The sequence below is a fragment of the Lichenostomus cassidix genome, chromosome 6, assembly GCF_008360975.1.
Source record: "Lichenostomus cassidix isolate B80296 chromosome 6, HeHo_3.0, whole genome shotgun sequence".
Lineage (NCBI taxonomy): Eukaryota > Metazoa > Chordata > Aves > Passeriformes > Meliphagidae > Lichenostomus > Lichenostomus cassidix.
In genome coordinates, this window is record NC_139487.1 from 19,277,524 (window position 1) to 19,292,928 (window position 15,405).

The following is a 15,405-nucleotide window of genomic DNA, read 5'->3' on the forward strand; positions in this document are numbered from 1 at the left end:
GAGTCCCACCTACTTTGCCACTGCCTCTGATCCTGACTTCATCCCCTAAGGTCAGTGTCCCAAACACGTAAAATGGGTCACTGCAAACAACCCCTTGTGCTTGAAAGGCAAGGTGCAATCGGGTTGGGAAGCATCCCCGGCTGTGTTAGGGGGGTTGCACCCAATGCTGCAGCACAGGACTGGGCTAGTCAGCATTGGGTCAGAGGGTTTAGGGAGGTGTGGGTGCTCTCCTGGGCCCCACTGGACCTCCTAGCCCTGGTATCAGGTGAGGTGCTGAGGCTGAAGCCATGCTGCTTCCCAGGTTCCAGTGGGCCTATCTTTCAGTGCACTTGGCAGCCAGTTTTACTGTTTCCTGCCTATTTTGAGGTTGGCAGCATTTATTGCTGTTCTCTGCTGCACATGCATCATGTAACATTGCTCCAGTAGCTGCAACTTTGTTCCTCGTTATTTTTTTCTTCTGCTGAGTAATTTAAAGGTACTTCAGAAGCCAAGCACCTCCCCGTCCCCCTAGTGCAGGTGGACTTGGGAGTGTTTCCATCTGGAAGGAGAAGCTGCGTGAGTGGCCATGGCTCCTGCATGGGGCTGAGCCCATGAAATTAGGTCGGAAGAGGCAGACAGACAGCAATTCAGCAGGGGGTGGGGAGGGGGATTAGTGTGAATTGTGAAAGCATGGGCTTCTTGTGGAGAGAAAAAATACATGTGTGCTGCATATTTTCCCAGGGACGTGTGTGAAAATGCAGCCTTTAAATGGTGTATAACTTTTTATGAATGGGCCCTTTATCACACTCTGAGGAGCTTGCTCATTCTCGTTCCTCATCTGCGTTTCCTCTTCTTGACACCCTTGTTAAACTCCAAGTCTAAATCCAGGAGGAAGTTGCTCAGTGACCCTAGAGGAAGGAGCTTTGCAGAGCTGATGCTGTTTTTAGCATCGCCTTTGGGAGTGAAGATAGGAGATGCTATTGATATGCTGCAGGGCTGTCGCACTGCCTCAACAACAGTGGGCAGGTTGGGGCATAATAGTAGCTGAGTAAAGCTCAGTCCAAGATAATATTTGGATGGGTGACTCTGCAAGAGAAAAAAAGTTGGCAGTGAAACTGCCATTCCCAGCCAGTTAATGGGAATTAAGATGCTGTCTTGAAGGTAAGGCATTAACCAGGTTTTTACCTAGTGAAAGTTGTTCTAAGATGCCTTTGCCTAGTGTTGGAAGGCCAGGATCCCTGTCACCACTGTCCTGATTGAATTCAACCTGAAGAACTCTCTCTGTCGAATTCTGACTGGGATTCAGCTGGACAGGGTGCCAAGACCAAGTCAAATTCAGTGTGTAGCCCTGCTGGTGTCAGCTGAAGTGAAAAACCATGTTTGCTCTCTGCAAGCTCCTGACCCAAGTGTGGATCCCTGACTGTCAGTGCATACTTGGTGCTTGCTCTGTTTCCATGGGGGTTTCTGGCTTCAATAGGTAGAGGAGCACCAAATTAGGATTGTTGGCTTTAGCTGCAGATGCCATCTGCAGATGTTCTGTTTCAGGATTCATCCTTACTGGCAGAATTTGGGAGTTTACCAATGCTGGTGCATGCTGGTGGAATCAGGGAGCAAAATGGCTCCTGGTCTCTTTCTCTTGAAAGAAATTAAATGACAGCAGAAGCTTAGCAGGGATTTGTTGAGCAGAGAATAAGGATTTTTTTCTCATCAGCATGGCCATGTCCTGCCCTTGGTTTGACTTAGACTATTTGCTCCTGGGTGCAAAGTGCTTAAGGAGTTTTCAAGGCTTAGGAGGTGGAAAGACTATTTCTCTAGTGCCACATATCTCTAGAAGGACAGAGGATGCTTCCCCACCATGGCAGCTCATTTGCCCAATTATGTGATCAAAACAAGAGCCCTTTTGAATTTACCAGGGCAATAGAGACTTCATCCATAACTACTAGACTCTGCTCCCAGCTGAAGAGAGCATTAATTCACTTAATAATTGAAAAGAATATGAATTAATGCAGAGGGGACACAGAAACTTATTCAAAAGCACAAGTGAAGGGAGTGAAAGGGTGTTCCACATAAGCATACTTGTTTAAGCAAAGACTCACTGCTTCCTGTCAGAGGTGCCTGTTTTGCTGTGCTGTCCCTCAGGAGATCATAGAGATCTTAATTGTCTGTTTTCTGCCTTCTAGGTAGATTTTGTGGTGACAAGATTCCTGAACCAGTAATCTCCACGGACAGCAGGCTGTGGATCGAGTTCCGGAGCAGCAGTAACATCCTGGGCAAAGGCTTTTTTGTGGTCTATGAAGGTACAGCCCTTAGCTAGAAGTCTGTCACATTGCACAGAGAAGGTGGAACAGGATGCAGGGGTTTTATGGCATCAACAGGAGTCCTGCTGTACTGTGTGGTTAAATACAGCCATGCTCTTGTTTTATGGGAATTGGCAGATTTTGTGGCTTGTTTCAGCAGACAAGGCGTGGATTTTCCAACTAGATCATCACCTTTTGGGGGCACAAGATAGCAACACAAAGCAATAACTTTCATACTTAGGCCAGGTTCTGTTTGCTCTAACCTGCCCCTGCAAGCAGCAGTATGTGGAGCAAGAGATTCTTTCAGTATTTTAACAGGCAAAGTTCTGTTTGGGATCATACATTTTATATCACTTAATACAGATTATCTTGGCTTGTTTTTGTTTGGTTGTTTTTTTCTCAAATGCAAAGATTGTTCTTTTATTTCTCCCTTGTGTGTTTTACTCACAGAAGATTGCAAATTAGCATGTCAGATCTACAGGTCAGGTACTTTAGAACTTGCATGGCACTAAGATGATGAAACTACTTCAGAGGAGGAGCAATACTACCACAGTCATTACAAATCAGTAACTTCCGTTTTCCATACATGCTTATTTTTTTGCAATAATGGTTCTAAAATGTTTTAAAAGCCTTCATTGTTTTCTGGGCAGCAGGCATTTTTCTTAGAAATACCAGTGTTGTCAACAGTACTGACGCTGACTGTATTGGTACCGACATTGCATCATCTTCTTTCTTCAGCCACAGGAACAAGCATAATGCTGGAAGCCCAGTGCCCAAGTGTCCCATAAACTCGTGAATAATGATGCTAGCAGAGGGAAGTGAAGCAAACATGGGACTGTTGGGGAAGTGCAAATAAAGCATATGAGGATTTCACAGCAGTTTGGGGCTAACAAATCTGTTTCACGGGAGAAATATCTGGTTTCTGCAGGAATTGTTGCCTCAGAGACAGAGGTAGCTTGCCTGATGTTTGGTTTTTTTAACATCTCTCTTGAAAAGCAGCTGTTGCCTGGACCATGTGGTTTGTAACTTCCTCTTTATGGTAGTTTGCTGGAATTAGAAGTGATCAAATTAGTGTGTGTGGCATCATCATTCATATTGCCAAATGGTATTGGAAGAAAAAAAAAATTTACATTGGCTACATTCCAAAGTCACTTGTCAGAGTGGCTTTCTTTTCCCTTGACCATTCCCCATATTTCCTGTTGATTAATAGATGATCCCTAAAGGTTCAGTAAATACGAGCAGTAGTTGCTTTACTTGACTTTTGAGTAGAGCAACTGAAGGTAGAATGTCCCTCTAGTGGTCAAACAAACTCCAAGTTTGTATTTTGCTGCCTCTTCAAGACTGGCTTTTTATGCAGCCCTTTCCTACAAGAAATTTCCCATTGGAAGGCTATGAAATCCATGGCTATGCCTGAGAGAAAGCACAGAGTATGACTGTGTAAACCAGCTTGTACTACAGACACAGTGATAGCCCATTGCACACTTCCTTTCTGGTCTCAGCCTCCTCTTGTCAGAGCAGCAGGTAGTGAGATTATCTACATCTGTCTCCATAATTTATTTGATGAAATAGGAGATTTTCCAAAAATCTTCTTTAATCCCTATTTCCTTCTAAAGCAAGCCCTGATAATGGCTTGTTTCTTTTTCCCTATGTCAGGTAGCTTGCTCAGCTGTTTTGTGATTTCTGTGCTTAGGCAATAAAGGTAGTTTTTATTTCCAGGAGGGATTTCCTGTAAATTTTTAATTTTCTATCAATTTTTGTCCAAAACCTTTCTCTTTTTCTTTTGAACTCCTCCCTCACATTTAGCACTGCTTTGTCTTCTGCTGTAGTGACAGTGCATGTGAATTCTTATGCATCTGAACTTTCCTGGAAACTGTGGGTGAGGACTGATTTTTGGATTTGGATTCCTCCAAGTCTTGGCCCTAAAATTTTCAGAAGATGGGAGGAAAGAGGTAGAAGCATGTTGTCACATGATGGTAGAATTACTTGATACTAAATGACAGTTAATGCAGTGAACATGTCCTCTTAGTTCTGTTGTTCTGTTTCCTTTCTTCCATGAGATTTAATATGGGAAGATGTTGGTGGTTTTGCCCTGCAGCACTGCTGACAGCCCTGAATTTGCCATCATTATTGTCTTCTCAGGCTCTACCAGCAGATGTTCTTTCCCTTTTGCAGTGAGGCTCTTCCAAGTATAGTTGACACTAAGCTGCATGTCAGTGTGAACTTCTGCAGTGGATACAGAAAATATTATTTGTTGGTGGTCAGTTTTATGGCTCTTAAAAAAAAAAAACCAGTTCTCTGCTTTTCTAGTCCTCTTTCTGTTAGGTGGGAGAGAGTTCTTTAACAGGTCTTTCAGAGATTTTCTCAAGCACTACTTGTAGCTCTGAATATATGAACTCAAATTGCAATCTAAATCATGCTCTGCAGCTGAATTTTTGGGTGCAACTTTTTGGTGGTGCTCTAGCACTGATTGTGTAAGAAACAGGTTAGCTCTGCACTAATGAAACAGTGCTTTTAACTTGGTTACATTAGCAGCTTACAATGCCAAACCAAGACAGTGTTACCCAATGAAAACAATTTGCAGAACACTACAGGGCGACCCATATCTGAATTGCTAATGCAATGCCTTGTGGGGAGGAGCCAAGGGTGAGAATGGTTGATATCTGGAAGGTGTCATTGCAGTACCATCTCTCTTGTACTTTCTGCTGGTGCTTTTTGTTTCCTTGACTGTAAGCACAGCCACAACATTAATGTGTTTTGTAGACATGTGCGTCGTGCATCGTGGGGTAACACAGGTTTTAGCCTGTGATCATGCTTTCATTTCTTACACAGTCTTGCAGACAATTTTGCTGAACTGCTGTTGTCTTCAAGATCTTTACTAGTTTTGCTTTAAACTAGATTTTAATTCAATTATCTATTTTAGTATTTAAACTTATTCTTACATTTGGCACCAAAACTTAATTTTTCTGGCGCAGCAGTCAGCCTGATGGTCTGGTGGTGAACAGCTCAACTCGTGCTTGTTAATATTGCCATCGTGTGGCTGGATTAGATTTGCAACTTCCCCCATCCCTCCCTCCGCAACTTTTCCTGGTTCTTAGTGCTGGTAGCAGGTTTCAAGCAGATAGGAAGGTGAACAGGAGTATTAATAAGACAAATTTATAGAAGTTCTCTGTCTCAGTGAGCTCACCTTCTGAGGACATTAGCACAGCAAGACAGGAGACACTGTTACTAAGACAAAATGTTAGATTTGTAAAAACTTCCATGACTTGTGTTTTGCCTGTGTATAGCAAGTGATACTGATACAGATTTGATGAGAAAGGTGTGTATGGAGCAGGCTTTACCTACAGAGAAACCTGCAATCTCATGGTTTTGCTGTTTCTTTTTTATGAAGCTATTTGTGGTGGAGAAATACACAAAGATGCAGGCCAGATCCAATCTCCTAATTACCCAGATGACTACAGACCTTCCAAAGAGTGCATCTGGAAGATCACAGTTTCTGAGGGTTTTCACATAGGAATCACATTCCAAGCCTTTGAGGTGAGAAATATCATTGTATAATTTGTTACAGATATTATTTTGCCTCTATAGACCCTTTAAAATGAAGAAGAAAATGGTGTAAATAATAATAATAATAATAATAATAATAATTTTACTATTTCAGAGTACCATTACTAGGTACTAGTAGTACCATTACAGTATCCTGACTAGGCATTTGCTCAGAGATTTTGAAGCCAAGTTTAAAATATGCCGAGTTTTCAAAAAGTATTACTCTAGACAAAAAGGATTAGAAGGGACTCCAATTGTTGATAGTGTTAAATAGGGGCTTTTGAGTCCTTAAAATTTCACTCTGTTCAAATGGAAGTAAATGGTCACAATCCAGGCAAAAAACTCTTGTTGGTGTCACTGGGATTTGTCAGGTTGCAGAATGTGACTCCCCAAAGAAACGTTGTATTCCCAGATGGCAGACAGACTGTGAAGAGCTCACAAAGTTTTCTTCTACTGATTAAAGGATGTCTTACACTCTTAGCTACATGCTGGTGACCAGTCTCTGATTACAGATGTTAAGTCACAGACAGGAGTGGACAGGACCTTGGTTGGTGCATAAATCCCATCTATCCCATGAGCTGCTGTGGCTTGTGTGCAATCACCATGCTTGTCCTGTAAAGGGCTGACACCACTACCTGCCCACAGCTCTTCCTTGAACCTTTTTGTTTCTAGCTGTTCTGCTCTGTTTCTTACAGCTTCTCATGCAAAAGCAGTTTGTAGATAGTCAGGGACCAGGTTTCACCACAGGATAGCCATCAGGTAGCAGCAGAGCTGAGGTGTGCCTAGGCTTGAATGCAATTTGAACTGCAGGAGAGCGCAGTGGCAGCCACAGCAAGTGCTTAGCTGTAGCCAGTTGTTTGGGGAGCTGCTCTGTGGCCAAAGTCTAACTGTGTTGCTAGCGTGGCTGGAAGAACTCTCAGTGATGAGGTCCGGGCACACGCTTTTCCTATTGCAGATTGAATGGCACGACTCGTGCTCTTATGACTACCTGGAGATCCGCGATGGCCTCACTGAGCAGAGCCCACTCATCGGCCACTTCTGTGGCTACGAGAAGCCAGAAGACATCAAATCTAGTTCAAACAAAGTGTGGATGAAGTTTGCATCTGATGCAACCATCAATAAAGCAGGCTTTGCAGCAAATTTCTTTAAAGGTATGTGGTTTAGTACCTCTCATAGTCAAAACTGGGGACAATTCATCCCTTAAGCTAATGCCATCCACAAATAACCAATTATCAATCTATCTACTTGTACTTAAGAGCTGTTAGATTTGTTTGTACTAATGCACATATCAGATTTAAATACAAATTGTTTTCACAGTGTAGAAGGGGTTGATGCTGAGGCAGGAACATCACCTCCCTAATTAGGACAGAAAGCAACTCTACTGGGCTGATGTCAGTACAGATGTTCCACAGCTGGACAGAATGTCACCTCCATTTAGCTATTCTAGAGGACATTGACATTTTCAAAGAAGGTACTAATACTGCAAAAGGAGTGTTAAAAACAGCTTTCTGCTTAAGTTCTATTCCAAAAGAAACCTCTGGAGACAGGGTAAATCTGAATGCAGATAAAGTCCCAGAAAAAAAAACCTGAGTCCTTTAGGAGACAGATGTGTTCCTAAACTGGGATTCTCTTCAGGAAGTGTGAGTAAGATCAAGATTTTTTTTCTTTTTTTAAGAGCTGTACCCTAGACATGGTCCTTTACTAGCAACCTGGTGACTTGATAGAGGCAAGAACAAGATACCTAACTGCTTGGGAAAACACCTGTGGAGCTGCTGGGGGCCAGATAATCGTGTTTGTCTTAGGTTCAGTGACAGTTGTGCAGAAATCATAGTTGCAATGCCAATATTTGGATTGCATAAGTTCTTTATTTATTTCTACCTTAACTTTTGTCTCATGTTAAGTGGGTCATGGTCCATTTAGATTTCTCAGATTTTCAGGACAATGTACTCTGTGAATTAAACTTTATTTAATGAACTTAAGACTTAAACCAAACAAACATGTCAGGGCACAATCCCCTTTGCTCAGTCTAGTGTATCCCATGAATTCACTTACTCACCATTCAAACCATAAAATTTCTTAATCTATAACCCATAATTCTTAAACCATGCACTTGTGCAAAAAAAAAAAAAATTCATGGATTATATTGGCCTGTGAATTTGAGAGGTCTTAATGGACTGTGACAAAGGGTGATTGCAAGATCACTGGCAAATACTGTGATGTTTAATTTCAGTCCCTGGGCAGCTCTCACAGTACCTAGACTTGCTTGTTTAAATTTCTCAGGTTCCATGAAGGCACAGAGATTACTTCTTCCTAAAGGCATTTTGGCTTCTTTCAGGAGTGAACAGTGCAGGCTGACTGTGACAGTGCTTCTTTCAGAGATTAGCACTATATGGAGACGCAGCATGGATTCTCTAAAATCTGAGGTTCACCTACAAGTTTGAAGGGGAAGAAAATTATACACCTGAACCTGGGGTGCTTTCTTTGTGATACAGATAGTCAGAAATAAATTTGGGTTTGTTTTGTTTTTTTTTTTTTTTAATGTAAAAATGTGTAACCATGTGCACTAGTACAGTTGGAGACAAAGGTATTTTCTGTGGAGTTTTTGCTGGCCAACTTGTTCTTTCAGTGTCTGCTCAGATTTCTCCTATTTGAACCAGAAACCACGTAGCTTCCGGATGGTTAGGGTGTTTTTAAGTCCGTGCCAGTAAATTCAGCTGAGGAGCAAAGTGTTTTTGCTAGGAACCAAGTGTCACAGGAGTCGTAGCTGCACAATTTCTAGCCAGCTTGCATTGTGGGCAGAGCTGATGTCTGTTTGCAGAAGCTGGGTAGACATACTTGTAGGCTACATGAGGAGTTTCAAGCTGGGATCTTAAACCTGCAGCCTCTACCTCCATATACAGCAGGATTGTGACTACCAGACACTTCATGAACAAAGGGAACAAAGTAGATGTCTCTGCAGGCACTCCTCAGACTGCCAGCCATAGCTGATTGAGCAGTGGTAAGCTTTGCCTTAGTGAATGATGAAACTACTAGGGCTTCAATTAAATGTCTTACAACATTGAGAGAAAATAACTTAACCTAGAAAAATCAGAGTTAAGGATGGAATTGGGTGCTGTGCTTTGTGAGAACATGCATTACCACATGCAGTGGTAATGTCTAACTTGTCAGAGAAAACAAACCTGCAGTCACCTTAGAGAGGGTAAGCCATTGGTCACAGCCAAGATGCAATGCCAGGAAGATAGGGAGAGCAATTACCTCATGTCCCCCCAATCAGGTATATCTCATGGAATATCTCCAGGATTATTCTTGTTTGTTATCTTCATTTTGGTAACAAATTGTTTGTATCACTGAAGCCTATTTTGTATATGGTTGAACTGTTAGTTCACCTAGCTGGAACAGGGGGGAAGAATGAGGAGGAGCAGCAGGGTCACGTACTGCTTGTGGCTCCCCATCCCCTCCTGCCTTTGCACACCTGTAGCTTTTCTGAAGGGGCTGAGTGTAACTTGTAGGGGTAAAAGGCAGGGGAAGAGGAGCGTGGAGTGAAGTTGAGATAGGAAATGGAAGCAGAAAGGTGTTTTGTGTAAATGTTTTAACATACTTGTTTTCAGTTTTTGTTTCCCAGTACCTAATCAGCACTCAAATATTTATATTAATTAGCAATAAATTAATCTGTATTCCCCAAAACTGAGTCTGTTTGGCTCAGAACAGCAATTGGTGGATAATTTGTCTGTCTGAACCCAGAACTTTCTTGATCTTATTCTTCCTGTTTTCTTCCTTACTCCATGGGAGTAGGGGGGCAGGGAGTGAACCAACAGCTGGGCAGGAGTTTGGCTGCTAGCTGAGGCCAACCCACCACAGCCATGTTAATAAAATCATCTGTTAAGGGATGCATGTGGAATCAGGGTCAGGGTAAGAAGCCAGTGGCTGTCTTTATATTAAAATGTCAGTTCAGGTTGTTGAGATGTGATTGAAAAACCTGACTTCAAAGTCTAGGGCAGGAAGACTTCATGTGCCTGTGAAAAGGTAGAACTACTTGCATGTCCTCCCAGCTCCTTTGCCACACCCTGTTCCATGGGACATGAGCTCCCTTGGCTCCATTACTGTGTGTGCCATAATGGATTGGTTCCTCAAGTTACTTCCTCAAGTTCCTCAAGTTACGAGCTCAAGTTACTCAAGAGTGTGAGGCATTTAAAACAAACAAAGCAAGGCCAAAAATAGGGCATATGAGAAGAAAAGGCAGTAAAGTCTTTACAGGAGACCATGTTTTCCTGCTCATGTATAGAAAAAATGCTGTTGACTAGTAGCAGTCATGGCAGTTCTTTATGGTTCTGGTGTTAGGACTGTTTCAGCACTCGTGAGCTTTGCTGCAGTGCCTGCTCCACAGTCTTGGCTCAGCAGTCAGTGATCTGTTCCTTCTGCCCAGAACGGTTGCATGAGGAATATCAGGGTGTTTGGGTGATAGGGAAAGTGTGACTTGCTCTGGTTTTCTCCTGACAGAGATGGATGAATGTTCTCTGCCCGACAATGGTGGGTGTGAGCAGCACTGTGAGAACACACTGGGTAGCTACAAATGCACCTGTGAGCCTGGTTATGAGTTGACAGCTGATAAAAAGAGCTGTGAAGGTAAGTAACCTACAGATTGAGGCATCTGACTGTAGGATGTGTACTACAGCTAATAATGAAGTTGAACAGTCTTGGAAGTGGTTTTCCCTACCTCTTCATCCTCTTTATTTCACTTTATTTTCCCCCAACTGAATTTTTTTTTTTTAAATTAACATCTTCCATTGCAAAACAAGTTTTGGTTAAAAAACTGAAAATACTCTGATTCTATGCTGATAAACATCCCTAAGACCAGTTGTCCTTCATGGCCAGAGATTGCTGTTCAGACTAGATCTCCCGCAGTGCATAAGGGAAGTAGGCATTACAACCTAACCATTGAGTGGCCGACAAGTATTTAAATCTCATGCTGAATTTATTTGTTTTTCAAAAAGGAATTTACTTAATATAATAAAATATCAACATTTTGTCTGCATGCAAAATAGACTTTCTCCATACCGAAGAGAATTTTCCTCCCTTCCTCTGTTATGGAGGAAAAAAACCCATGTCTATAATAGAAGCTGTTTGTGTCAGCTTTCTAGACAGTTAATCTTATGCAACAAGTGTTGCTTCTGCCAACAATCCACCTGTTGGTGTGCTGAGAATCCATCCATTGTTCTTGTCTCAAAGCTCTGCCTGCAGGGACCTGTAGGGAGCTCCACAAGCTGTCAATGGTGTTCTCAATGTCACCTGGTTTGCCCTGACTTCTACTTTTATCAAACTGTTTGGGTAAGAGTGCTACCGACTTGGTGATGGCAGAGTCAGGTGTGTGAAAAAGGCTTTTGGGAGGTTTTTCTGTTTTTTTAAAGTAATTTCTTGCAATTTTGAGCCAGCCAGTTGCTACAACTTGGCAGGTTTTTTTCTGAACTTCACTCTTAACCTCCTAGTTTAAACTTCATTTGTGAGCAAAACAGAAAGGATAGTCTTTGACATTGTAGCAATATACGTCAGAGTGAATTGGTTTTTTTATTCCAAAACCACTTGCTTTCTACTCCATTTATATTTAAGCTGTTCCCTTGGGTTAGTCCTCTTAATGCAAAATGATGCTGAGAACAAATAGAAAGCTTTCGTCCCTGTGGGTTTTGAAGATGTGGCCATATCTCATTACTCTCATGAAACAACAAGAAAAAATAGAAAAAATTGCTTAGCTGCAAATAGAATTTTGCAGCAAATCAAGGTGGACTCCTTTGAGGTAACAGCCCTGCCTTCCCACAAGAGGATGAAGCTGAGATGTCCCAAATTTTTAACAGAAATGGCATAATAAAGCTAAGTCTTGACTTCGTCTTCAATTTTCCCTAGAGAAGATGCAGTCCACGTGTAATAAACCACTGAAGAGTTGACAGGAGTGGCTTCACTGTGATTCCATTATCTTGTAATTTATTCCATTACTGATAAAATTGCAATAGTGAGGTATGTAGCACTGAGTGTAGGTGAATTTACCAAGCTGACCTTTGCAACTGTGTTGTGCATGTCAAGTCAACTGATTTGCAGTAAGCCCAAGGATAGAAATTAAAAAGGAAACTAGTCTTACATTGTGGCTCTCAGGGTGTGCCTCACTGGGTGTGTTTGACTGGTGATTTGCAGCAGGTGAAGTTTCTGTCTTCTTCACACTTCCCAGCATTTTAAGTCTGTTCTGGAGGCTGGGATTTGAAATATGCCACCAACCAGGATCTAGTTCATTTGCTAGTTAACACTGTGGCCCAATCTGTGTGTCTGAATGGAACCAAGTAAAACTTGTGTTCATTTATTGCCTCTCCAGCTGCCTGTGGGGGCTTCATCACCAAGCTCAATGGGACCATTACTAGCCCTGGATGGCCCAAGGAATATCCTACTAACAAAAACTGCGTCTGGCAGGTGGTAGCTCCAGCCCAGTACCGGATCTCTCTGCAGTTCGAAGTGTTTGAGCTGGAAGGCAATGATGTACGTAACCAGTCCCTGCATCTCAGAGGTGGGACTATTGGCTAACTCAGAGCTGGATAAATCCTTGGGGTACAAGGAAGAGGAGACTCTGTCATACTGGTGGAGCTTCTGGTTGTTTTCCCACCCTCGCTACAATTATGCCAATAAGAGTGACTGTTCTTGAAGTCTGGATCTGCTTTATCTGTAGAGTGGAAGAATTAAAGCTGTTCTGTTGTAAGTGGGTGCAATGGCTTAACCTATTCTGGCAACTAAGCACCACAGAACTGCTCGCTCACTTTCCCCCAGTGGAATGGGGGAGAGCATCAGAAGGCTAAAAGTGAGAGAAACTCATTGAGAAAAAGACAGTTTAGAAGATAAAGTAAAAGCCATGTGTTCAAGCAAAGAAAAATTAGGAATTCATTCACGACTTCCCATAGGCAGGCAGATATTCAGCCATCCCCAGGAGAGCAGGGCTCCATCACACGTAATGGTTACCTGGGAAGACAAACAGTGTCACTCTGAATGTCTCCCCTTCCTTATTCTTCCCTCTTCTTCCCCTTACTTTATATACTGAGTATGATGTCCCGTGGTATGCAATATCCCTTTGGTTAGTTAGGATCAGCTGTCCTGGCCATGTTCCCTCCCAGCTCCCTGTGCACCCCCAGCCTCCTCACTGGTGGAACAGTACAAGAACCAAAAATGCCTTTGACTCTGTGCAAGTGCTGCTCAGCAATAACAAAAACGTCTTGATATTTTCAACTCTTTTTCAGCACAAATCCAAAACACAGCCCAGTACCAGTCACTGTGAAGAAAATTAAATCTACCCAAGCCAAAACCAGCACAATGGGCTTCCTTTCTCTATTAGTTTTGCATAACTGTAGGTATTTTCCATCCCTAATGGGTGTCACATCCCCCACCTCCCCAGGCAGGAAAGTAATTGGAAATTAACAATGAAGTCAAGTTCTTCAAGGATAAATGAAATAACCACTAGAAGAGACTGTTCTCTGCCATGCAGGGTGGAGTTTCAACAAAGCTTTCAGGTCTCAATTTCCCTGTTGGAAATGGAAGCAGTGGTACTTCTTTAATTCAGTAGGCTGATGAAGTTCATTCAGCACTGTCAGGTTCTTGGATAAGGTGGGAATAATTACTTCAGCAAAATTCGTTGGAACCTGTGCTGTTCTGAAAACCTCATTGGTGCTTTAAGGTCAGGGCAGCAAGCGAAGGGGTGAGAAAACTGACAGGAGATTTTTGGCAAGTTAGGAGTGTGTTTGAGTACAAAGCTGTTTCAGTTCCTTCTCAGTGAAACCTCTGTCCTTCTCCTCTGAAATGTTCTGTTCCAAGTTCACAGAGCTGAGAAATCTCTTCCTCTCTTGGCAGGTCTGTAAATATGACTATGTTGAGGTTCGCAGTGAGCTGGCTTCTGATTCCAAGCTACATGGCAAATTCTGCGGCTCAGAGAAGCCTGAAGTAATCACATCGTATGGCAACAACATGAGGCTGGAGTTCAAATCAGACAATACAGTCTCCAAGAAAGGCTTTAAAGCTCACTACTTCTCTGGTATGTGACTGTATCCTTTCACTTGCCTAGCTGTCTCCTCTGACCGAACCTCTTGGTTTTGCTGAACTTTCTTCAACCTCCTGTCAGAGCCTGACATGGTTCATTACATCTAAAAACATGGTTGCTCTGTGCTGTGTCACCTTCATCTTGGGTTCTCAGTGCAGTGTATGGTCCAGTTTCATAGTGTGGCGTCAGCAAGAGGCATGAGTTACATCAATGCCTCCAGTCCTTCCATAGCAGGAAGCGATATGGAACCTAATCCTCAAAGTTATTTCTGTCCCTAGAGTGTTAAAGGAAAGCTTCTTCCTCTGAAACTAGAAGATTCAGAAAATTTCCAGAAGCATTCTATATAGCAATCATTCCCATCAAAGCAGTGTGTACTAGTGAAAGTTCTCTGTCACCCTCTGTTCTCTGTCCTTTGTGTCAGTGATGTACCTTGTTGGCAGGCAGCTCTGGAGGTTCACTGTGAGTCATTTGGAAGTAGAAATTCAATTTTTCCTCCATCTTTTCAGCAGAGACCTTGGAGTATTAATGCTTTTGAGGATAATGGTCAGGCAAAATGGCCTTGAATTAACACAGGTCCAGAGAAGAATCAGGGCTAAGGGTTTGATTTATTAAATCTAACAGGAGAAAGGATGAAGTGGGTGTGATTCATCTAGAAATATGTTTGGGAGTGAGGAGAAAGGAGCGAAAATCCATTGGGGCCTATTTCAGCTTCAGGGAGCAGCTCATACCTTAGATCTTCACCATCTGGCTGTTTGTGCTCAGACAGAGCTATTTAGAAATGGAGGCTCATCTGAGCACACAAAAATTTGAAAATATAAAGTAGGTCTTTACCTACAGTAGTGAATTCGTGTGATGCTTTTCCCGGACTCTATTTTAAAAGAATGAGATGCTGCTGTAAGTTTTTTTCAGACAGGAGTCTTTAACCAATACACTTACATTATAAAATAAATCACATTTGTGATACATTTTATGAAATGAAAGGCAATTGAAGAGAACCATATCTGGGCTAAAAAGCTGACTGGACTAATCCAGCAGTAGAGCTTGGAGGTTTTCACTGCTGTCTGCCAGCCTGGGCATTGGGCTCTCAGCTGGTGGCTGTGGTAGCCTGTGTCACTGTCAACTCAGTGTTTGTTGGTTTGATCCTACCCAGACAAGGACGAATGCTCCAAAGACAACGGTGGTTGCCAGCACGAATGTATCAACACCTTTGGGAGCTATGTGTGCCAGTGCAGAAATGGCTTCATGCTGCATGAAAATGGCCATGACTGTAAAGAAGGTAAAGTCCCCACTCCTGCCCTTGGGAAAGCCACGGTACTTCAAACACGGTTTGGTTCAGGGTACTTCTTGCCCTGTGTTGGAAGGAAGTTTGTGCTGTGTACCAGGCAAGGGCACTGAAAAAGCCCCAGCTAGCTGAAAAACTGCCTAGAAAAGGGACCATTCCCTAGTCTTGCTCTCTAAATGTCCCCAGGGGATGGACAGGGTGGGGACAAGAAGTGGGAGTAGCAAAAGGAGCATCTATGGGTCACT

The 15,405-nt window shown here is 42.7% G+C and overlaps 1 protein-coding gene across 1 annotated transcript in view; it reads left to right on the forward strand.

Annotated features, from left to right (window-relative positions):
- The window catches only part of TLL2 (tolloid like 2), an 84,783-nt gene that overhangs the window by 62,229 nt on the left and 7,149 nt on the right, over nt 1-15,405 (forward strand). Inside the window, exons 11-17 of the mRNA XM_085065453.1 lie at nt 2,160-2,276; nt 5,665-5,810; nt 6,775-6,970; nt 10,317-10,442; nt 12,175-12,335; nt 13,692-13,872; nt 15,029-15,154. Of these exons, the coding sequence (XP_084921579.1) occupies nt 2,160-2,276; nt 5,665-5,810; nt 6,775-6,970; nt 10,317-10,442; nt 12,175-12,335; nt 13,692-13,872; nt 15,029-15,154 (1,053 nt within the window). The remainder of the gene's footprint in view (nt 1-2,159; nt 2,277-5,664; nt 5,811-6,774; nt 6,971-10,316; nt 10,443-12,174; nt 12,336-13,691; nt 13,873-15,028; nt 15,155-15,405) is intronic.